This window comes from Corylus avellana, chromosome 3 (genome assembly GCF_965113065.1).
Source record: "Corylus avellana chromosome 3, dhCorAvel1.hap1.2, whole genome shotgun sequence".
Classification (NCBI taxonomy): domain Eukaryota; kingdom Viridiplantae; phylum Streptophyta; class Magnoliopsida; order Fagales; family Betulaceae; genus Corylus; species Corylus avellana.
In genome coordinates, this window is record NC_142492.1 from 702,394 (window position 1) to 721,731 (window position 19,338).

The following is a 19,338-nucleotide window of genomic DNA, read 5'->3' on the forward strand; positions in this document are numbered from 1 at the left end:
ATAAGCCCCACGCGCGGGTTTTTTATTTTTATTTTTATTTTTTTATATTATGGTTTACTTAAAAATTCTTTAAAAATTATTACTGATCAATTTCCTTTCTCTTACTCAATTAAATATTTATTTACTCAACTCATAACTTGGGTTCAATCAATTTGGGGATAAAAAGGGGTTTGAATCGATTTGGTCAATTTTTTTTTAAAAAAATTGGAGTTGCTAATTTTTTATTTTTTTTTTGCAATCCACGTGGCACTAAAAACATAGGTACCACATGTGATATGCTGAGTTTGCTTAAATATGTGTAATACCCCACCCCAATGACACACAATATTGTTTGCTTTTGGCTCCCCCAAACCAGACTTCCTAGGAAGTTACCCATCCTAGTACTGTTATCGCAGAAGCACACTTAACTGCGGAGTTCTGATAGGATCTTGACCATCACGACTTCAAAACGCGTTGTTGTCATTAAATGTGTAGTATACATTTAAGCACATCCTCATCTCCATACTCAGGCGATGTGGGACGTCACAATATGTAGTGTAAGGAACATGTGTCATGTTTTTAAGTGGTGGAGTTTCATTAAAAAATTAGATAAAACTTGGATGAAAGTAACAGATTTGTATTTCGCTTGACGATAGGTACTATTTGTGACATTTTTTGAAACCGAGACAATTATTTGATTTTGGCCCTAACTACTATGATCTTTAATGGTTCCTATAACCAGAACTTAGATTTCAATAGCTATGGTCGGCATCAGCTACTATGGCCGAGACTTGAACAATAGTGACTTTGGCCAGCATCGGTTACTACTCACTATGGCCGAAATTGTGCAAATGTAAGAATAAAGAAAATTAAATTATGCACTCGTATTCCTGGGTGTTTCTTTAAATAAAAAAGGGGAAACTTCACTAAGGATTCCCAAACTTCCACCCATTTTGAAATACCCCTCATAAATTTCAAAGTCTCTCAATTTAGTCCCCTGAACTTTCAATTGCTTTCAATTTGGACCCCTCCGTCAGATTTTAAACGTCAAATGATGTTTATACCTCTGACTTTTGTATAAAATTCCAACTTCTAAAACATTTTTTTTTATTTTAAAAAAAACAAAAATCAGGGATATTTTAGTCTTTTTTTGAATTTTTAACGGCTAAAATTAACGGAAGGGTCCAAATTGAGAGCAATTGAAAGTTCAGGGGACTAAATTGAGAGATTTTGAAGTTCAGGAGGAGTATTTCAAAACGGGTAGAAATTTGAGAATCCTTAGTGAAGTTTCTCCAATAAAAAACATTCAACGTTTTGAATCTTGATAGTTTACCCAGGCTGAAACCTGGACAAATGGAAGACTTGCGGCAGCCCAAAAGGCTACTAAAATGAAATTGAAGGGAGCGAATCAAGCGAAAGTCCATGATTTATGATATTTAAAAAGACATAGTCAATACTCAATAGAAAATATTTTTTTAACAATTTCAATAAATAAAATTTGCCATCCGGCACATTTAATAGACATGCTTAAGAAGAGGACTTTGCATCATTTCTTTGCTGCCTATGTTGAGCTCCCTCATTATAACAATAATAATTATTTATATTAATAAAAAAAATAAATGATGTTATAAATGTTAATAAATATTAAAGAATAATAAAACTACTAATCATGACAATATATTTTAATACATAATAATATATTTATTATAATTATAATAAATAAACAAAGGTTATATTTTATAATGCTAGTTCCACAGTCTACCACCCCAAACACAGATAGATCATTAATAGACATGCAATCAATATTTTAAACTCATAGTAGGCAAGGCATGTTTTAAACTCAAGCCCATCAACTTTTATGCGAGCAACGTTGTAAAGAAAGAATACAAAGCAAAAAACTTAGAACTACAATATGAAGTACCCCCAAAAATCCTTCCATCATCTTCTCCTGCTGTTATCACGATAAGGCCCCTCGCTTTCCTTATCCTTTAAGAAGCCCAGAAAAGCGAGAAAGCCGAAAAAGAAGAATCCACCAGACCAATTGCCTCCACCTCCGCCGCCTCCCCCGCCACCATCACCATCATCACGGGGTGGGAATCCAGACCCTCCGTCATCGAGTTGTGGTGACTTTTCCTTGCCTGAAAACCATTATATGCCATTTGAAACAACACTTGGAAGAAATTCAGAAGACTAAATAAATTCTGAAGCAGAACCAATGATCCACAATATAGCTATTACCAGGAAGGTGAGTAATTGTTGGAGCCTCGCGTGTAACAGTTTGGGTTTGCTCTGCACCACATCTTGCATTCTGCACAAGAAACCAAAGATAAAGGTTTAAAAAAAAATAACAAACAGAGCAATATCAACAGGGCTTAAAATCCCACGTTTTATTAACTTTCATTTCCAAACATCTATGAGGAGAACATAAAAGGAAATGTCCATGTGTGTTTAGCATGGGCATCTATCATAGGTTCATTCGTTATTTGATTTACATTTATAAGGATTTTCGAACTGCTGGTCTATGTTATTCATTAAAGAGTGATGCGTGACATAACTAAATCGCAAGGAATCGTTGCAGCAGCATAATGCTAATATCACAGATATGCTCAACCAAAATGAAAGCCAACTAGATATACATGCATTCTGAGAAATTCCTAAATCAGCTGATCATTAACTGATTCTAAGACAACTATTAAGTGGATTAGATATAAGAAAAAAAAAATCACTCACATAACCATCCCTCGAAAGCTCTGAAACTTATGCTTGCCGCAAAAGTGCTATAAGGGGCTACCACCTCATGTAACAGGTAATACTGTCCCCAATGTATGTTGATATGAATCTTGATATGAAGGTAACAATGAATCAAATAAGACTTCCACTACTCCCTATTTTCACATTCTAACAGATGTGTAATCTGTAGGATTTTAGGTTGAACATATAATTGATATTGAAGGAGTAAACCCATCACAATATGACACAAGAAAAGTATACATGACAAGTAATGGGAGATATGCAAGAATAAACTTACCAAAGTGGAATGACATATGACAGAAGCAGACTGGGTTCGAGTAGAATGCATGATAGGTCTTCTTTTATCAAAAGGCAAAAACTGGGCTCCAAGCCCCAGTGGTCTAGGTGGAGCAACCTTTAGTGTTTGCAATTTTCCATCGAGCCTTTGAAATGGAATGAAAGACTTCACTGGATTAGATCCAGTAAGCTTAGAATGCGCCTTGCATTGACCCTCAATTTTCACTGTATACAAAAATACAACTGGTGAGTAGCGTTATTAAAAAATCAAAACCTAAAAGCTCTCTTAAAAATTACCCAAAAAAATAAATTCCAAAGAATAGACTTGTGAAATAGTAGGACAAGGAGAAGATCTTTATTCAAAATAATAATAATAATAATAATAAGACCAACAAATCTTATCCTCCAAATACTGACACCAAAAGGAATGATGACAGAGATGAAACAGATGCAAGTTAATTTTGTCCAATTGAGACTTTGATCAAACTAATCCTTTGGGTTGGTTGGATTTAAATATACATATGTGATTCAATCACTGGGTAAAGCTAAAAAGGAACCAAGATTATTGCAGCTTCAAGTTGCCATGTCATATTTACACAACAAATTGTTAAATGGCTTGTGTTCAAGTAGTTGTGGCATAATATAAGATCTCCTACAGAAGAGAAGAACAACAAAAGCATTGGCACAATATAATAACCCGGCAAGAACTTACAGCAGTAGTAACTTTCAAACTGAAAAAAAAAAAAAAAAAAAAAGGAAAAAAGAATAAAAGAATCAAGTTTCTCTCAAGCTTTCTGTGATCAATGATTACATTTGAGTGAATGTGTATGGGTCAAAGAACTTCGCTGCATCACCAAAAATATAGCCCCATAAATTCACAGCTGACCATACCAAATCGCACAACAAGATTATTATACACACAACCTACATCCATACCCATGCCCAGATGTGCACATTGTACAGACTGTAGAGGTAGTTTACAAAGTTTTTGGCGTTGATCTACTGGAAGAACAATCTAACTCAGATTTCCCAGTCATTTGTTGTATCCTCTAATTTAGGTCAAAGAAAAAGTCCTATTTTGCAGCTTTAGACAACAAAGAACACATATTAACTCAATATAATTTTCTGGTAAATTACAGGAAGGACGTAATGATATATACCCAGTTGAAATTGAGGTGAGGTGGCCACAATATTTGCAGTCAACATTGGCAACTTGATGTTTGTGGAGCAACAACCTGAACAAATAGCCGTTTGTGTTAGAGCAAAATGCATCTGATAACAATTAAGAGTTAAAAGGCTGATGAAATTAACTTTGAAAAAAAAAAAAAAAACTGGCGATAAACCTTAAATTGGTTACTCTTTAGATTCGCACTACAGAGTCAGATAACATTGTAGATATTAGTCCACAATTAAAGACAGATAACATTCACATACAATTTTATACTTCCTAAAATTGCTTGTGATATGAAAAATAACATTGCTATAAAACTCATATTACCGATAACTAGGCATCCAAAAAATTGGGAGCAATCGTCATGCTGCAGCAGAGTCATGAATAAATAGGACAAGTTTTAGTCTTATGCTCTTATACACGAATAATCTCATCAAAAGCTTCCAAATTTATCAAAAATTTTATTGAGATAACCAGTGTCATGGCATTGTAGAATCCAACTAAAATCTATAAGAACGCTATACAGAAAATCTGTAACACAAATTACCCAGTACATTAGCTCAACATTGATCACCCATTTTCACAATCAGGAAACATTAAACAATAAAAATATTTAACTTTCTGATAACGAAACACTCTATTACATTACCAAATAAATAGCTTACAAATTGTGAATTAAGGTAATGATGTTCTAATACGCATCTAAAACTTCAAAAAAAAAAAAAATGTTCATGTTGCGTTTGATTGACGAGAAAACCCAGGAGAAACAGGAGAAATTTTACGTAGAATTGCGAATTGATTGAAAACTAGCTCACCTCAAGAAACCAAATACTCCAACTATACGCAAATTGGGAGGTGAGTTTTCCTCTTGGGGTCCGAAATGATGGGAAACAAGAAAGAATTTGAAGAAGAATCTAAGACTCGAAGTTCCGGGTTCGTTTCTCTCTCTTCTTTCTCAGCGTTTCTGAGCAACCAAACAAGGAATGAGAAATACAAGGCGGTCATGAGTGATTAGTCTTATTTATTTACTTTTATCTTCTATATACTAATTGGGCTGAACTATGGACTGAAAGTATGGTATCTGGGTCGGTCCTGGCCCGATCAACATTAAAGCCCAAAAACAATGGGGACGATCCATGCTTCTTTTTTTTTTTCTTTTTTTTTTCACTCTTTCTTAGTAGGTAAGAATAACCGTACGATCAGCCATATAATATTAAATATATAATTGAAATAAGAGGTAAATTGCGGACATAAAATTCAAATTTAAGATCATTGCTATCAAAGAGATTTGGCTCAGGTACTCTAAAAAAAAATTAAATATGGCTCAAGTCCATATTTAATTTCACTTTTTCTCTCTTTTTTATGGAACACTTGAACTTAAATCTGACCATAAGCATAATCTCTCTCAAAGACAAAATCAAAGATGAGTCAGATGACCATGTTCCCCGACTCCCTAGTTTCATCCTTAACTGCTCTCATATCATGTTAAACTTTCATTTGTCCAATATATATGTCAAGTGCCTTGTCTTATGCTCACTTGTCATGGCTTTGATGTAGAATGACATTTTTCTTCTCTCTTCTTTTTTTTTTTTTTTTTTTTTTGAAGCGTTATATTAATAAAATAAAAGATAGTGCAAAAGTATGGGGTGGCACCCCAACATAGACTCTAATGCAAATATCACAGTGCAAAATAAAATTTAACATCTGAAAATTGGTCAAATAAATGGCTTGACCCAATAGTTTTTGGCATATAGTCCAAGAAAAGGGCTATCAAATTCGGTAATTTTTAAGGCAGTCTAATGGACGAGTTGCCTGAAGAAACGCCTACAACTACCAACAGCCACAATAAAATGGATAACATTGATAATAATTGGATGAGAGTCACCATAGAAGAACATCGTTATGATGTCTGTCAAGGGAGGTGAGCAACATTGGACGCATAGTAAACATCGTGTATGGATCTAAAAATCTCCGTAGGCAAAAGAGGGGCATCGATTATGGATATTTGGAGGAGAAGGTGGAGAGGAGCCAAAGATTTGTTGTAAGAAACAAAAAATGTTTGTGTGTAGCTCAAGCACGCCATGGTAACGTGGGTTGCACACAGAGAGTGGATGGAACAAAGCCTACAACGATGATGGAAAGGCGTGTGGGTGACGGAGGAGATGGTGGATGATGCGCGGTAGATCTAGCCTCCAAGACGCAAACAAAAGAGAGAGGATGGTAGAAAACAAGTTTACTTGTTGAACAACTCGCCAATTGACAGTTTCAGTGCCATTCTTTAAACGAAGTTGTGACCTTTTTTTTGTTAGATTTGGCAAATGATCAAAGTTTGTTTGCCTTCTTTTATCTTTTGGCCATGAAAGTGCAAATGCTAGGTAGATAATATAGCATTACCATAATAACAATAGCAAGGCACAATTTCATTTCATACTCAAATATGCAATGTGATTATCTTACAGGATACAAGTCAGCATTTGACTGAGATGAAAGAACTTAGGTGCTTAGCTCAAATATATATATATAGAGTAAACCAAATTGAATGAAATGTGCAGGAAAGTAGGAGAATTATGAATATAAAACCATACAGTATGCCACTTTTGGTACCCCATGACATATAGAAAGCTACTGTGCTTGTAGTGAGCCACTGACGGCCCCCGATTTATGAGCCAACTCGGAGAGCTTGGAGCCGACGGAACCTCCACGGTGCAGGCTAGAATTCCGGTGGTGCCGACACCGGAAGGACCCAACATGTGTAGTGGGTGAGCAAAGACAATTCTTCCACCTTGCACTTTGTTTGGCTTTGGTCTCTTTTAACGACGGTGACACAAGTAAATGGGGGTGCTTCTTGAGATCATCCAGATTAATTTCTGGTATGTTTATCTTGGGGTTCACCGGCTTTAAGTTAATCTTTGGGGGCTTTTGCTCCACTTCTTCCATATTGATATTACTCTGTTGCAACCTTGAGAAAAATGCAAGACATCACCAATCAAATCAACATTTACGTCGTAAGTTGTTACATGTGGGTCAAATGTGGTTTTCTATAGTAGCACAATGATCAATTTCTCCAACTCAGTTGATTAAACAGATATATGTTCTTAGAGCACGTAATCCTTATATGCATATGTCTTTAAAATAGGCAATTCTTAAAAAATGTATGTGAAAAACACGTATTCTTCAACATATGTCCTTAATAATTTTAAGTATTCGAAGGAACAACAAAGCATAATTTGATTGATTTGGTGAATGAGAAGGGAATTAAGTATAAGGTTTCTGTTCTAATTGAGCCCAATATTGGCATTTTTAACCAGCAAAAGCATTGAGATAAACACTTAAATAGTCTTCAAAAAGTACCTAATGGGGATTTTTTTCTTTTTTCTTTTATGAGATATGACAAGGAACATGGGAGGGGACAAAAACTAAACAAAACACTGAAAAAATGATTAAGCAACCCAACAATAAACCCGATACAACGTACTCAATGTAGATAGACATAAATTAAAAGGGAATGTATCAAATAATTGAAACCCAATGAGGATCGGTAATGGGAGGTGATCATTGCAGCATGATTAAGACATTAACCCACATTAATCTTCTTTTGATTAGAAAACAAAGAAATGTAATTTCAGCAATACTAATCTATTCAAAGATAACACCAAAGAATTTATATCGCAACAATTCATTGGTTGAATTGCAACTTATTCGACCCTCGCATGAAAGAGATGTTTAAACTGCTTAAAACTTGTTTGGACACGTGGATTTCATTGGAATCCTCTCTCAATTGCCTCTAAATTGGCTACGATCTGGGTGAGCTTTATTCATTTAAAGTAAAACTTAAAAAATAATAATAATAATAATAATTAAAGAAATAAAATAAATAAATCGAAAGAATTCAAGGTTAGGAGTATTGGACATTGTGAATGTTGAGAATAACTAATTTACCTGAAAATAACAACTCTCCCTGGCTGATACGAATTGCTTTCAGGGTGAGAAGGAAAATTGATTTTCTTCTCCTTCTCTCACAATGAAGAATTGACTTCTCTCTCTCTCATAAGGGGAGGAATTGAGGAGTTCTAAGGAAGAAATATGTACCCAAATCTGGCAACACTTATATTCTGTTTGGCTAATTTGTGGTGACACCTAATCAACAATTTGTAGCCACTAATTTCCATTCTTCAACGGAGAAAAACAAAAAATGTCTGTTAATAGCCACCATGTTTTCCTATACTATCTTTCTATTGTACCTTGCTGATGATTTGGCCCAATACACTCATTTGTTGAGGCCTTGAAATAGGGATGGGATATTTCATGACTTGGATTAGATTTTCGAGTATCTAACCGTATACATGGTGTCACATCATTTAAAGAATTAAAATGACGTGACAACGTAGACAACATATATACCGTTAGATGCTGTGAAATCTAATATGCATCATGAAATGGTTCCTCTCCATTTTAAGTAAATGGAGAGGATCTTGTTTCCTTCAGGACTCGTAGACCTTATTATCAATGAAATTGAAATTTTTTTCTTTCTTACAAACAACAAACATCAATTCTATAAAGCAAGTAAAAATCACATTCTCTAATGACATATCTCATAGACTAAGAAAGAAAACTTTGTGTATTTGTATTTGGAGACTTTATTTAACGTATGATCATGTCGAATTTGTGAGCATACTAGCAATTTTTATTTTTGTTTTTTTTTTTTTAAAAAAAAAAAAATAGCAGTCGGTTACACAATACAATCCTTTTGTTCTTGGTGTCAATAATATGATGGATCCCGTTGTGTAAATAGAATATGTTCTGCTTTGAAATTGGCTATAAATAAATCCTTCTATTTGCTATGTTATGATGCTAAAAATAGTTGGGCCTAGTTTGATAACGACTTTGAAAATATTTTTCTGTTTTCAAAATCAAAATTTTATTTTCTTTAAAATTATTGACAAACAATTTAAAACACAAAGTATTTTTAGAAAACTTTTCTCACCTTATAGGGATATATTTTGAGGGAAAAAAAAAAAAGGATGCTTAAATTTTTAAATATAAGAGCTAAATTATTACTTAAAAATTGTTTTTTTAAAAAATAAAAATAAAAATAAAATTAGAGAACCATGTCTAATGGAGAATAGGGATAATTGTGTGACCATCACAAGAAGTCCAGGGTGGTCGCACAGCCACCCCTACCAGAACAGGGTGATCGTGCAGTCAACCCCTCTCTTCCACCGAGTATGGTCACACAACCGCTCTATATAGAAGTAAGAAGTAAGCTCTACACCTAGTTGTGTTTTCTCAAAATAACTGTGTTGAGTTTTTTTTTTTTTTTTTTTTTTTTTTTAACAAAAATAAAAATAAAAATAATAAAAAAATAAATTTCTGAAGTGAACCTTACCAAAAAAAGGTGGAGGCTGGAGAGTAAGAGTAAATATTTCCAATAGAACGTGATGGGACAAAATCAAATGGAAGAACTAGTTACGTACATTCAACCAAGTCTATGAACAATTTTTTTTTTGATAAGTAACCAAGTCTATGAACAATTACCAGCTACACAAAAGGGCAACTAGAACTAAAGCCTTTCTTCATAAAATCTGTTTTATCCTTTCAAGGTACTGAACAAGGGCTTCAAACCCTGTGGCAAAATGTAGCGAGGAGATATTTCACATGCAGAAGGAATATAACTTCACAAATGCCCCTAAACTGATAATACTGAAACTATATCACTTAACCACACGCCTCCAAAAAATAGTCAACCTCTTCAGGACCTTTGCACCTTGATTAATCGCCAAACAGATCATTATCATCATCATCATCATGTCCTGTACTAGATCTCCCAGTTGAGTCACGAGAAAATTCTCCATCTTTTGTTGAAGAACGTTGTCCATCACCAGGAGGAACAGAAGCATAAGCCCAGGATGAACCCACTTTACCTGAAAACGATTCTCCGTAAAGATCATCATAAATTGCATTACTTTTTGGAGTTGATTTGACCTTGTTCAAAACTTCTTGTAATCTATCAGTAACACCTTTCTGGGTGATGCTTTTTTCCCTTGATGAGCCCTGTTCCTTCCCCTTTGGAATAACAGTAATCTCTACAAGTGATTCATACTTACCAACAAGGCTTCCTTCTTTTACACCACCTGGACCAGGTTCGGTTTCAACATGTGCACCATCTGAAACGCCAATCACTTCAGACAACTCTCCTCCAACTTGATCTCTGAAAGTAACCCTTAGTTTCCTAGTCTTTTTGGCAGGTCTGGATCCCTGCCTGTCATCATTCCTATCAAATGAGCTTTCCAAATTCCCACTAGATTTGGCTGATAATTCTTGCTTGGCCAGACCATACCTATTGAGAGCTGTATTATAAGCCAAAACAGCTTCTTCATTAGATGGATCAGGAGGAGGTAGATTGATCTCTGCAGGTTGCAGAGGAGGAGGAAAAAGAGCTTTGATATTCTTTCTCAGTATATAAGTTCTTGTTGATGCAGCAAACCGCAAAGACTGACCCGGTTCAATCTCAACAGGATTATCCTTTGTCAGGCGTTCATTTGCAACAAACGTACCATGAACAGACCCTAAATCAATCACAAATATGCTGCAGGCAAGATATAAAGTCCTGTAAATGCCTGCAAACTTGAACAAAAACAGCCCAAATTTGGAAACTATAAGGACACACACACAAACACGCATCACATACATAGAAAGAGAACATGAAATGAAAAGAGAGACACTGCCAGGTGTATCATATATGACCAACATGGACATCATTGCTGACAATTCCACATGCACACCTCATTCAAATAGAATACGCTTCAAGCATAATTTTAACATGGTCATCATGATCCTCAAAGTAAATGTAACGAAATATGTGAAGGAAATACATCTAACCTTCCATTCTTGTGAGGAACAACAGCTGCATGCTGGCGTGATATAGATGGATGATCAAGCACAAAATCACACATTGGAAACTGTCTCCCAAAGATGTGCCTTCGCTTATCCAGATTAATCTGACCAATGACCTCTCCATCCTTCAACACCTCAAGATAATACACACCAGGCCGAGGCTCTATTGCCCAATCAGGAGGCTGCCAAGTTGAGAGACTCCCTCCGACCTGAGTCACTTGTAGCCCTGGCACCGCTGGCACCGTGACTTCAGGTCCAACGGGTTTTTGAGGATCATGGAGCCGGTTTTTGAATGGGGTTTCCTGATGAGAAGGTTGGGGGTGGATGGACGAAACCAAAGGTTCTGTTGTTTGCTTGTGTGATGATTTAGAAGCAACTGAGAACGGCTCCAATGTCTGAGCTTTTCTAAATCTTTCAAGCCCTGCTCTTCCATACATTTTCCCCCCTTTCTCCAACACCCTATTCAAAAACTCATACAAATACAATAAAACCCACACGAAAATGTACCATTTGCTTTGACTACCACAGACTCCCTACTAATCCTCTTCAAATATCTAAAACAAACTATTTATCATCTAATACAAACTAGTTAAAAATTCCCCCCCCCCCCCCCCCCCCCACCCCAAAAAAAGGTACCATTTTCTTCAAATTCCAGACACTTCTCAAATACAAGTCCTCCTCGATAGGAAAGAAATTGACTCAAGAAGGAAAATTAACCCCTGCATTAATTGAGTAAGAAACTTTAACCCGTCTATAAGATTGGAGTAGCATTTTAGCTGCAAGCTTAATGTTGTTTATCAAAAAATCACAAATGCATCACCTCAAATATTAGCACTCCTTTTTGTTTTCCTTCAGTTTCTCAGCAACCAAACAGTGAATTGGATTGGCCATATATAGTGGACAATTATTAAAACTATAACTAATTAAATTAAAAATTGCTAAAATCAATTTTCGTGAGAGAGAGATTTTACCTTTAACAGGGTTTCTGACAGAGAGAGAGAGAGAGAGAGAAAGAGAGAAGGGTTTTGGAATCTTATAATTGATGAAGTCCTTTCTAGTTTCTAGCTCCAAATTCCAATATAGCCGAACCGTTTCGGGGGAAGCCGTTTCGTAATATGGTCTCAATTTGCGCCTAAACTGTATGTCGTTTTAAAAATAGAGGGACCGTAGTTGTCTGCCGTAAGGAAAATGCCTAGGGCAGGTATACTACAACCTTTTTGGAAACTCACGTACGAGTCAACATGAGTAACACATGGCACATAAAGACAAAAACTTAAGCAACAAAATTTAGTAAGTAAATTTAATGTAGTTGGCATGACAATTCGTGAATTGTCACGTAAATTTGTAAGAAATAAATAAAAATTATAGTACTTTCAATAAAGTTTTTTATTAAATTGTAATCTTCTCTTGTTTTATGCCTAGAAAATATGGAGCATGATTTTGTTGAGGAATTGTAAGAAGTTTTTATCTTCTCTTCTCTTACAACCTAATTTGTAAGAAGTTTTTATCCATTTTCTTATACATAATATAGAATACCATTAAACCGTCAATTCTTAACTTTCTCTTCTCAATACATCCTCACCAAATGTAAAAACAAAACAAAACATTTTTTAATCTTTAACAACATTTACTCTCCTTCCTATAAAAAAATATAGAAACCTTTAAAAAATGATATTTAAATGAAGTAGTGAAAATAGTTATAATAAAGAGTGTGATGTAAATACTTTGAAAAGGTTTATAGCTAAAATATAAAAATGTGATTGTTTATCTAAAATAGAGAACAAATTTATTGAGCGGATGTGAATGTTACTTACAAGTTCTAGTGCTTGATCTTGAAACGAGATAAGGATCTACTTCATTTCAAATGAAATGAATAGTATCAATTTAACGGTCAAGATTTATAATTGGTGCATCTAACGGTTTACATTATTTCAAATTATTTAAATTATTTAAAAGACAACTAACATTGACTTCATATATATTGTTAGTTACACAAACTTTAAATCTTAATTATAAAATAGATAGGATCCTATTCCTCCTGAAGAATGAATACTGTTAATGCAAAATTTATTTAGAACCTTCTACAACCATCTGATTACAGAGATTCACCAACCCATTTGGCGGATTGATTTTCCACTCTGAGAGACAGAGAGAGGATTTTAGAAGCATAAACAGAACCAATAATAAGAAAATCTTCATATATAGTACAAACACTTTAATGGGAGTGAACAAATGCTAATGGTGAGAAGACTGGATGTCAACTCTGTTGAACCTTCTGCCTCGGTTCCTACTTCAGTCTCTTGTAAATCTTTGCCAGGAAAGATTTTAACACCGCTTGCACTGCTTTACTTGGATGAGATTCAATGAATTTTACAAGCTTCTCATAGCTCTCCCTCTCATACTCCGCAAAAACACCCTACAAAATAACCTCAGGTTAAACTTGAATTTGAAAGGTCTGGTTCCCATTTCCAGTGTATGCAGTTTAACCAAGAAATGCCGGGTATTTGAGATTTTTTCAAATATTTTTCCATAGTGCCATTTTGGGGTTGTTCAACAAAGATCTCTCTTTTTTCTATTTCTCTTAATAATGAATAATGCTCCAAAAAGATGTAAAGAAGAAAGATGAGGCAGAGAGAGAAACCTGAAGATCAAGAACTTTATATAGTTCTTTCACTTTTGCAACACAAGCTTCATCTGCTTTCCCATAAACCTCCTGATGACAAAACATGACATATAAAAGTCTATTAACTGTTATGCCAAAACGTCATACAATTTTAAGTTGGATGAAGCTGCGGGCTTACATATAATAGTTTCTTCTGTTCCTCGGTAGAACGTTCTAGTGCTTTCACAACTAACCAAGAGCACTTAAAATCTTCAATATCTGTTCCAACCTGATGGTTCAAAAGGCCACCAGTAAGGTGTCTTAAGTATTTAATAGAACAAAGAAATCAACATTCATGGAAATTTCATTACCAAGAGTCGTATGAGTACATCACATAACATACCTTACCAATCACTTCAGGAGCACCAAAACAATCCAGATAATCGTCCTACACAACACATTTAAATATCATTAACACTGACAGAGAACCTCTGGAAAATTACCAGAAAAATATATATGCATGTTTGATTACTGACAAGACATGGGAAAAGAATACAAATTTTGGCTGTAATAGTTTTGAGTTTGGAATTGATAAATACTTTGTCTTCACACCGTCTTTTGGCAACCAAATGAATGTAATGATTTTCATGTGCAATATACAATTACCTGTACTTGAAAATAGATCCCCATTTCAATAAGAATGTCCTTCACATTAATATGATTTTCAAGATTTTCACCCACCATAAGCAACGCACAAGCAACCTGGATACGCAGAATGAGCAAAAAGAATAAAACATATAAGCAGATTCACTAAGGTTGGACGTAAATAAGCACTTCTTAGAAAAGACACAGAAAAATTAAGATTATAAAAAGGTAAGGGTTATGTGACATGGTTTTAGGCCTTTAAGAACATAAACCTATGAGCATGTTAGCAATATTCTTATGAATTTTTGAGTCAAACTGTTTAATGGGCTCAAAAACTTTTTTTTTTGGGGGGGGGGGGGGGGGAGGGGGGGGGCTCAAAAACTTTTTTTTTTTGAGGGGGGGGGGGGATCGAAATTCCTATAAAACATGGCCATCAATATCCAAAAGTTCCATAAATGAGCAGTTTCATGTGGAAATAAACTTCAACAAGCAGTCAGCAAGTTCACAGGAAAATAATCAACAGATTTTCAGATTTACTCTGAAGAAACAACAGTTGAGAATCATTTAAATGGAATTTAACAAAAAAAAAAAAAAACCTCCCTTAATTGGTTTAACAAAAATGATAAATATCAATCAGACTTAGCAACAAGAGTTATGAACATAGAATGAGAAAATTACTCACTGGAAGGTAGAATGAATAATAAGCAGTTTTGTACTGAACAATGCGTCGGTGCCTGCATGAGAATACAAATATTTCATCTGTTAAGGACACAAAAAGGAACTCATTATTGGAAGTTAAATCATATAGGCATCACAACCATCTCAAATTTTACTTACAGAGGAAGTGAGTACTTAGATAGATCTTTCTCTCCTTCAAGTGTGGTAATTAAATCTATCATTTGTCCTGATGCTGTTTGGAATTCCACCTGGATATAGATAAATGATATCATGATTGGTCTTTGGTCAGAAAGGAAACTCACCAGTCCTGCCTTAGAATATATACAAAGATAAGCCCACCTCATTAAATAAATCCAGCAGATCCACATAGTAAGGTTTTTCTCTAAAATGCTTCTTGAGAATTCTTGGAATGTGGTTACGAAGAATTATGCCATCATTTGTAGCAATCAAACCAACCTATGATGAGTTATTGCAGATGTTAGGAAAAACCATTAACGCGCTTTTTATGGTAAGAAGGAAGGCATTCATTCTCACTACAACTTCACACCTTAGGTTGCCTAAACCAGCAAGGTTGGCCACGGCGTGTAACAGAATTGTCCATGATGTCATCAAGAACAAGAAAATATGCTTGAAGCTGCAAGACTCTTTGTTAAGACGGGACTAAATTTTGATGCAACCAATGTGAAACAACTGGTGTGGTAATTATCATGAGTGATAAAATCAAGATCAGCCAAAAGAGCAAAGAGGTACATTGTAGGCATACCCATTCAATGCACCAACCTAGTGCGCATGCAAGAAAAACCTCATCATCAGTTAGTTCCTTTCCTTCTTTCAGTAACTTGTAGCTGTCAATGACAGATAGTCCTCGGTTCAACTTGCCTGCCAATAACCAATCCAATTAAAACTATTTCCTCTTCTCTGGAGGGCAGAAGCTTTAGCACAAAGAGGTCACGAGAACAAAGAGTACAATTTCTTATATTATCATATTACAGTACAAACCTCCTGGTACATTGTAGTCCAGCATCTGCAAACAATGGGGCACAGAGACACAATCAGGACTAGTACAAATGGGCATATTTTTAAAGGGAAGGAGAGAAGTGGTACACCGCTAAAGAATACATGCTGGTAGATGCTTATGGCATTGCAAAATACATTGGAACAGATACACACATAGGCCACATGTGCATGAGCAGGCACACACACATAGTCTAAGCCCAAGAATAGAGTAATTAGAATAATATGAAGAGACATCTATGTGCATGCACACACTCACAGCACAAACACATCCGCACACACACGGCAACGGCTTTTCTTGGTTTACAGCTTCTATGATGCCTGCACTTCAACATGCCCGAAAAACAATACAAGAAAGATTGCTCTTGCATCCATGCAACTATAATAGACTACACAAAGGCCATCCTGTTCCACCATTATTAAAGTTATTGGTTTCCAAGCATGGCAAAAGAAAAATCTCCAGAGAACAGCTTGTTGTCATATTAGGTGTCAAAAGAAACCATATTTGGTACAAACAATCAATGTTTAGAACGGGGAAGTAGTAGTTGCACAAAATGTAGTTCCATTAATTTATCCCCAAGAATAAATGAGCTTCAAGTTCATTGAATCTTGCAACTTCATGCCATCTACCGCGCTAATTATCCGTCTCGAATCCATGGTTCTTTTTCTGTATCATGCTTAATATACAATTAAAGTTCTCATCTTAGATTCTTAGTAGTTGCACAATCCTCCTCTGTTTTCTTCTTTGACCCATAACACCAAGTTCTCGGACCACTAAGGACAACCCATAACATTACTATATTTTATACACCCGGCTGAAAAACCCCACCTAATTTAGCGAACTATCCAATACCCACGTATTCTTTAATAAATATTAACTTCACCAAATTTATAATTCCTTTCCACTAAAATTTCAGAGATCTAAGGCCAACAAACACCTAGTACTACAACCATGAGCTCGGTTGAGTAAACGAACAAACAATCAAATGAGAACTCGCAAAACAAGTGACAAAAATCGAACTTTTCTTTTCTTGAAGAAATAAAGCTTTATCCCAAGGCATCAAAATCACACAGAATAGACATAATTTGTGTCCCAAGGTCACATATTTACATACCAAACCGAAACAAAACACCACCAACACTCAAACCCAATAGCCTCAAATCAAAGCATCCAATCGGCAATCACACACCACGAATATACAAAATAAAATGCACAACGTGTACGTTTATGTGCGTGTGAAACATTAGAGAGAGAGAAATGGAGATTTACCCGCTCGACCCATTGGCGAGAATCGTCGGTGAATTCGAAAGCCGGGTCATGGAGGAGCTCCGCTTTCAACACCGAGTAAACCTCCAAGAATTTCGACCTTATCTCGCCCATTCTTTCTTTCTTCACAAACAAACAAACGCACACAGAGAGAGCGAGCGAGAGAGCGCAGGTGAAAGTGAGAAGGGTCCGTATTGTTCAAGTGGTGGCGGAGATTTTGTTGCAGCTCTTTTTATACTCGCCGCTTGTGTCGAATCAGCTGGTAGTAGTTGGCGACTTGTACGAGCAACCGTGAGAGTGGCCTTCAATTTGGTCTAAATTTGCAAACTTGCCACATTCTATAATGGGAAACCAAAAAATACCAGAAAAAAAAAAATTCTTCAATTCACCTTCATGTCCTCTTACCCGAGGGAAGCAGGGGCATGATTGTTATTTTCATCTCTGTTTGAGGTCGTTTAGTAATCTAAATCCCGTCGTGCGATAGAGGACACGAATTAACCGTCCTAGTACTATTCTTGAGAGGGAAGCACTCGTTTTTCTCGCCAACTGGCTCAAGTCAACGCTTAACAGTTAACCTCGACTTTCCTTCCTAATTGAGTAATTCTAAAAGTTTTTTTTTTTTTTTTTTTTTTTCTTCTAAGAATAATGTGGCTATTAAAATTATCATTCGATTAAAATTTAATAATGATCAATCATAAGCCTAATGATAATTTTAATAGCAACATCATTTTTTAAGGGACTCAAGAGAGACATAAGATAGACTCGTAACATTATTTCTAACTTAAACGACACCCAAGATATTACGATGAACAGCCGCTTTAATTCCGTGCTTTTGTAACGGGTGACGGGCTGTCACCGACGGCCATACACGTGGCATCCTACTACTGCACCAAATGAGTTTGACTCGAGATTTGTCAAAAATTTGGCAATAGAGCATAAATAAAAATGACCTGCAATGGTGTATTTCTATAGATGGAAGCCTTGGAGTTGAAGGACTATACGTGCAAAGTCCAATTTAGAAACATTACCTACTACAATTAAAAACTTAATTTTTACTGTCACATTATTTAATTATAAGATAATTGAATAAAAGTTTATTAAATAACATTATTCAATTCAATCAAAAAATTATATGCTTCTCGATCCTCACATACCAAGGGATATGTGGAAAAAAATTTACAAACAGTAATGATTTTTAATAAACTCTTATATAACTGTTATACAATTTGATGATGTGGAAGTCAAAAGTAACCATTAGATTAGCACTTGTTAAAAAAAAAAATTAATGACTGATTTTCACTACTATGTCATCTTAATTGCATAGCCGTCTTGATTAAATAACATTATTCATTTATAAATTAGGTTAGAGAAAATTCTCCCAACCAAATTTGATAGAAATTTCTATTCTTACCAAACTGTGATACACACTAACAACTACCCTATATTTTGGCTAGAAGTAAACATTAGAGTATCCTAGAAATTTGCTAGAAATTTCTATATGAAGTCAGTAAGCAAACAACAAATCTTTTGAGTATTTGTTATATCAACAATTTCTCTAGTATGAATATCCTAGAGAAATCAGAATAATTTGATCAGGTCAGATCAAGACCTGCAATTTTTTTTCTTAATACTGGTTCTAAAGACAGATTTTACAAAAACATTATGAAAGTAAAGTTTCAAGTCAAAACTATTGGTTATATTGAAAACTCTACCTTAAAGAATACATGATAACACCTCTTCACAAACACCTTGCAAAAAGAATTCATTAAGACACATTGTTTCTGAGGTTTATATGTTGCTTGGTGGTGTCATTATGGAAGGAACGTGATGGGTGATCAAGCTATAATAGCGTGCATTCTCACGTATCATAACCTCTCATGGTGATAGATTTTTTCGTGGGAGATGTTTGTTCACCATGAACGGACACAACCCTTTTAGGGATTGTATGTGTTAAACATCATTACATCTATTAAATGATGCAATGGTGGTGAGTTTTAATTAGTAACTTCTCCCTTAACAAGTTGTCTCTCCATGAGATTAATACCCTCATAGAGGTGATAT

At 35.2% G+C, this 19,338-nt stretch overlaps 3 protein-coding genes across 4 annotated transcripts; all 3 read right to left on the reverse strand.

Annotated features, from left to right (window-relative positions):
• Positions 1-1,758: 1,758 nt before the first annotated feature.
• Positions 1,759-5,172, reverse strand: LOC132175053 (uncharacterized). Of its 2 annotated transcripts, XM_088514795.1 has the most exons (7): positions 4,993-5,172; positions 4,505-4,544; positions 4,350-4,377; positions 4,167-4,241; positions 3,008-3,231; positions 2,218-2,287; positions 1,759-2,117 (listed from the first exon to the last, which is right to left on the reverse strand). In XM_088514795.1, the coding sequence occupies exons 4-7, from the start codon at positions 4,210-4,212 to the stop codon at positions 1,918-1,920; spliced, it is 540 nt and encodes a 179-aa protein (XP_088370921.1). In that variant the 5' UTR covers positions 4,213-4,241; positions 4,350-4,377; positions 4,505-4,544; positions 4,993-5,172; the 3' UTR covers positions 1,759-1,917. The 2 variants fall into 2 exon arrangements, with proteins under 2 accessions (XP_088370921.1, XP_059442844.1); XM_059586861.2 differs by lacking the exons at positions 4,350-4,377; positions 4,505-4,544.
• A 4,459-nt stretch (positions 5,173-9,631) lies between these two features.
• On the reverse strand, positions 9,632-11,670 carry LOC132175055 (protein phosphatase 1 regulatory inhibitor subunit PPP1R8 homolog). The gene is made up of 2 exons (XM_059586862.2): positions 11,057-11,670; positions 9,632-10,763 (listed from the first exon to the last, which is right to left on the reverse strand). Exons 1-2 carry the CDS (start codon positions 11,506-11,508, stop codon positions 9,947-9,949), a joined length of 1,269 nt encoding a protein of 422 aa, XP_059442845.1. The 5' UTR covers positions 11,509-11,670; the 3' UTR covers positions 9,632-9,946.
• A 1,451-nt stretch (positions 11,671-13,121) lies between these two features.
• On the reverse strand, positions 13,122-17,617 carry LOC132174738 (farnesyl pyrophosphate synthase). The gene is made up of 12 exons (XM_059586394.2): positions 17,281-17,617; positions 15,996-16,020; positions 15,760-15,875; positions 15,544-15,630; positions 15,336-15,452; positions 15,156-15,244; positions 15,001-15,052; positions 14,340-14,435; positions 14,077-14,121; positions 13,873-13,962; positions 13,713-13,784; positions 13,122-13,487 (listed from the first exon to the last, which is right to left on the reverse strand). The coding sequence occupies exons 1-12, from the start codon at positions 17,389-17,391 to the stop codon at positions 13,359-13,361; spliced, it is 1,029 nt and encodes a 342-aa protein (XP_059442377.2). The 5' UTR covers positions 17,392-17,617; the 3' UTR covers positions 13,122-13,358.
• Between the last annotated feature and the right edge of the window lie 1,721 nt (positions 17,618-19,338).

What these genes read in the sequence shown, in the direction of transcription:
- LOC132175053 (XM_059586861.2), bottom strand. Translation starts at nt 4,212, where the DNA reads ATGTTGACTGCAAATATTGTGGCCACCTCACCTCAATTTCAACTGG. An exon ending in CTCACCTCAATTTCAACTGG is followed by an intron (nt 3,232 to 4,166) that starts GTATATATCATT and finishes TTTTGTATACAG; the next exon opens with TGAAAATTGAGGGTCAATGC. An exon ending in AACAATTACTCACCTTCCTG is followed by an intron (nt 2,118 to 2,217) that starts GTAATAGCTATA and finishes AATGGTTTTCAG; the next exon opens with GCAAGGAAAAGTCACCACAA.
- LOC132175055 (XM_059586862.2), bottom strand. Translation starts at nt 11,508, where the DNA reads ATGTATGGAAGAGCAGGGCTTGAAAGATTTAGAAAAGCTCAGACATTG. An exon ending in GTTCCTCACAAGAATGGAAG is followed by an intron (nt 10,764 to 11,056) that starts GTTAGATGTATT and finishes TCTTGCCTGCAG; the next exon opens with CATATTTGTGATTGATTTAG.
- LOC132174738 (XM_059586394.2), bottom strand. Translation starts at nt 17,391, where the DNA reads ATGGGCGAGATAAGGTCGAAATTCTTGGAGGTTTACTCGGTGTTGAAA. An exon ending in GGACTACAATGTACCAGGAG is followed by an intron (nt 15,876 to 15,995) that starts GTTTGTACTGTA and finishes GGTTATTGGCAG; the next exon opens with GCAAGTTGAACCGAGGACTA. An exon ending in AACAGAAGAAACTATTATAT is followed by an intron (nt 13,785 to 13,872) that starts GTAAGCCCGCAG and finishes TTTTGTCATCAG; the next exon opens with GAGGTTTATGGGAAAGCAGA.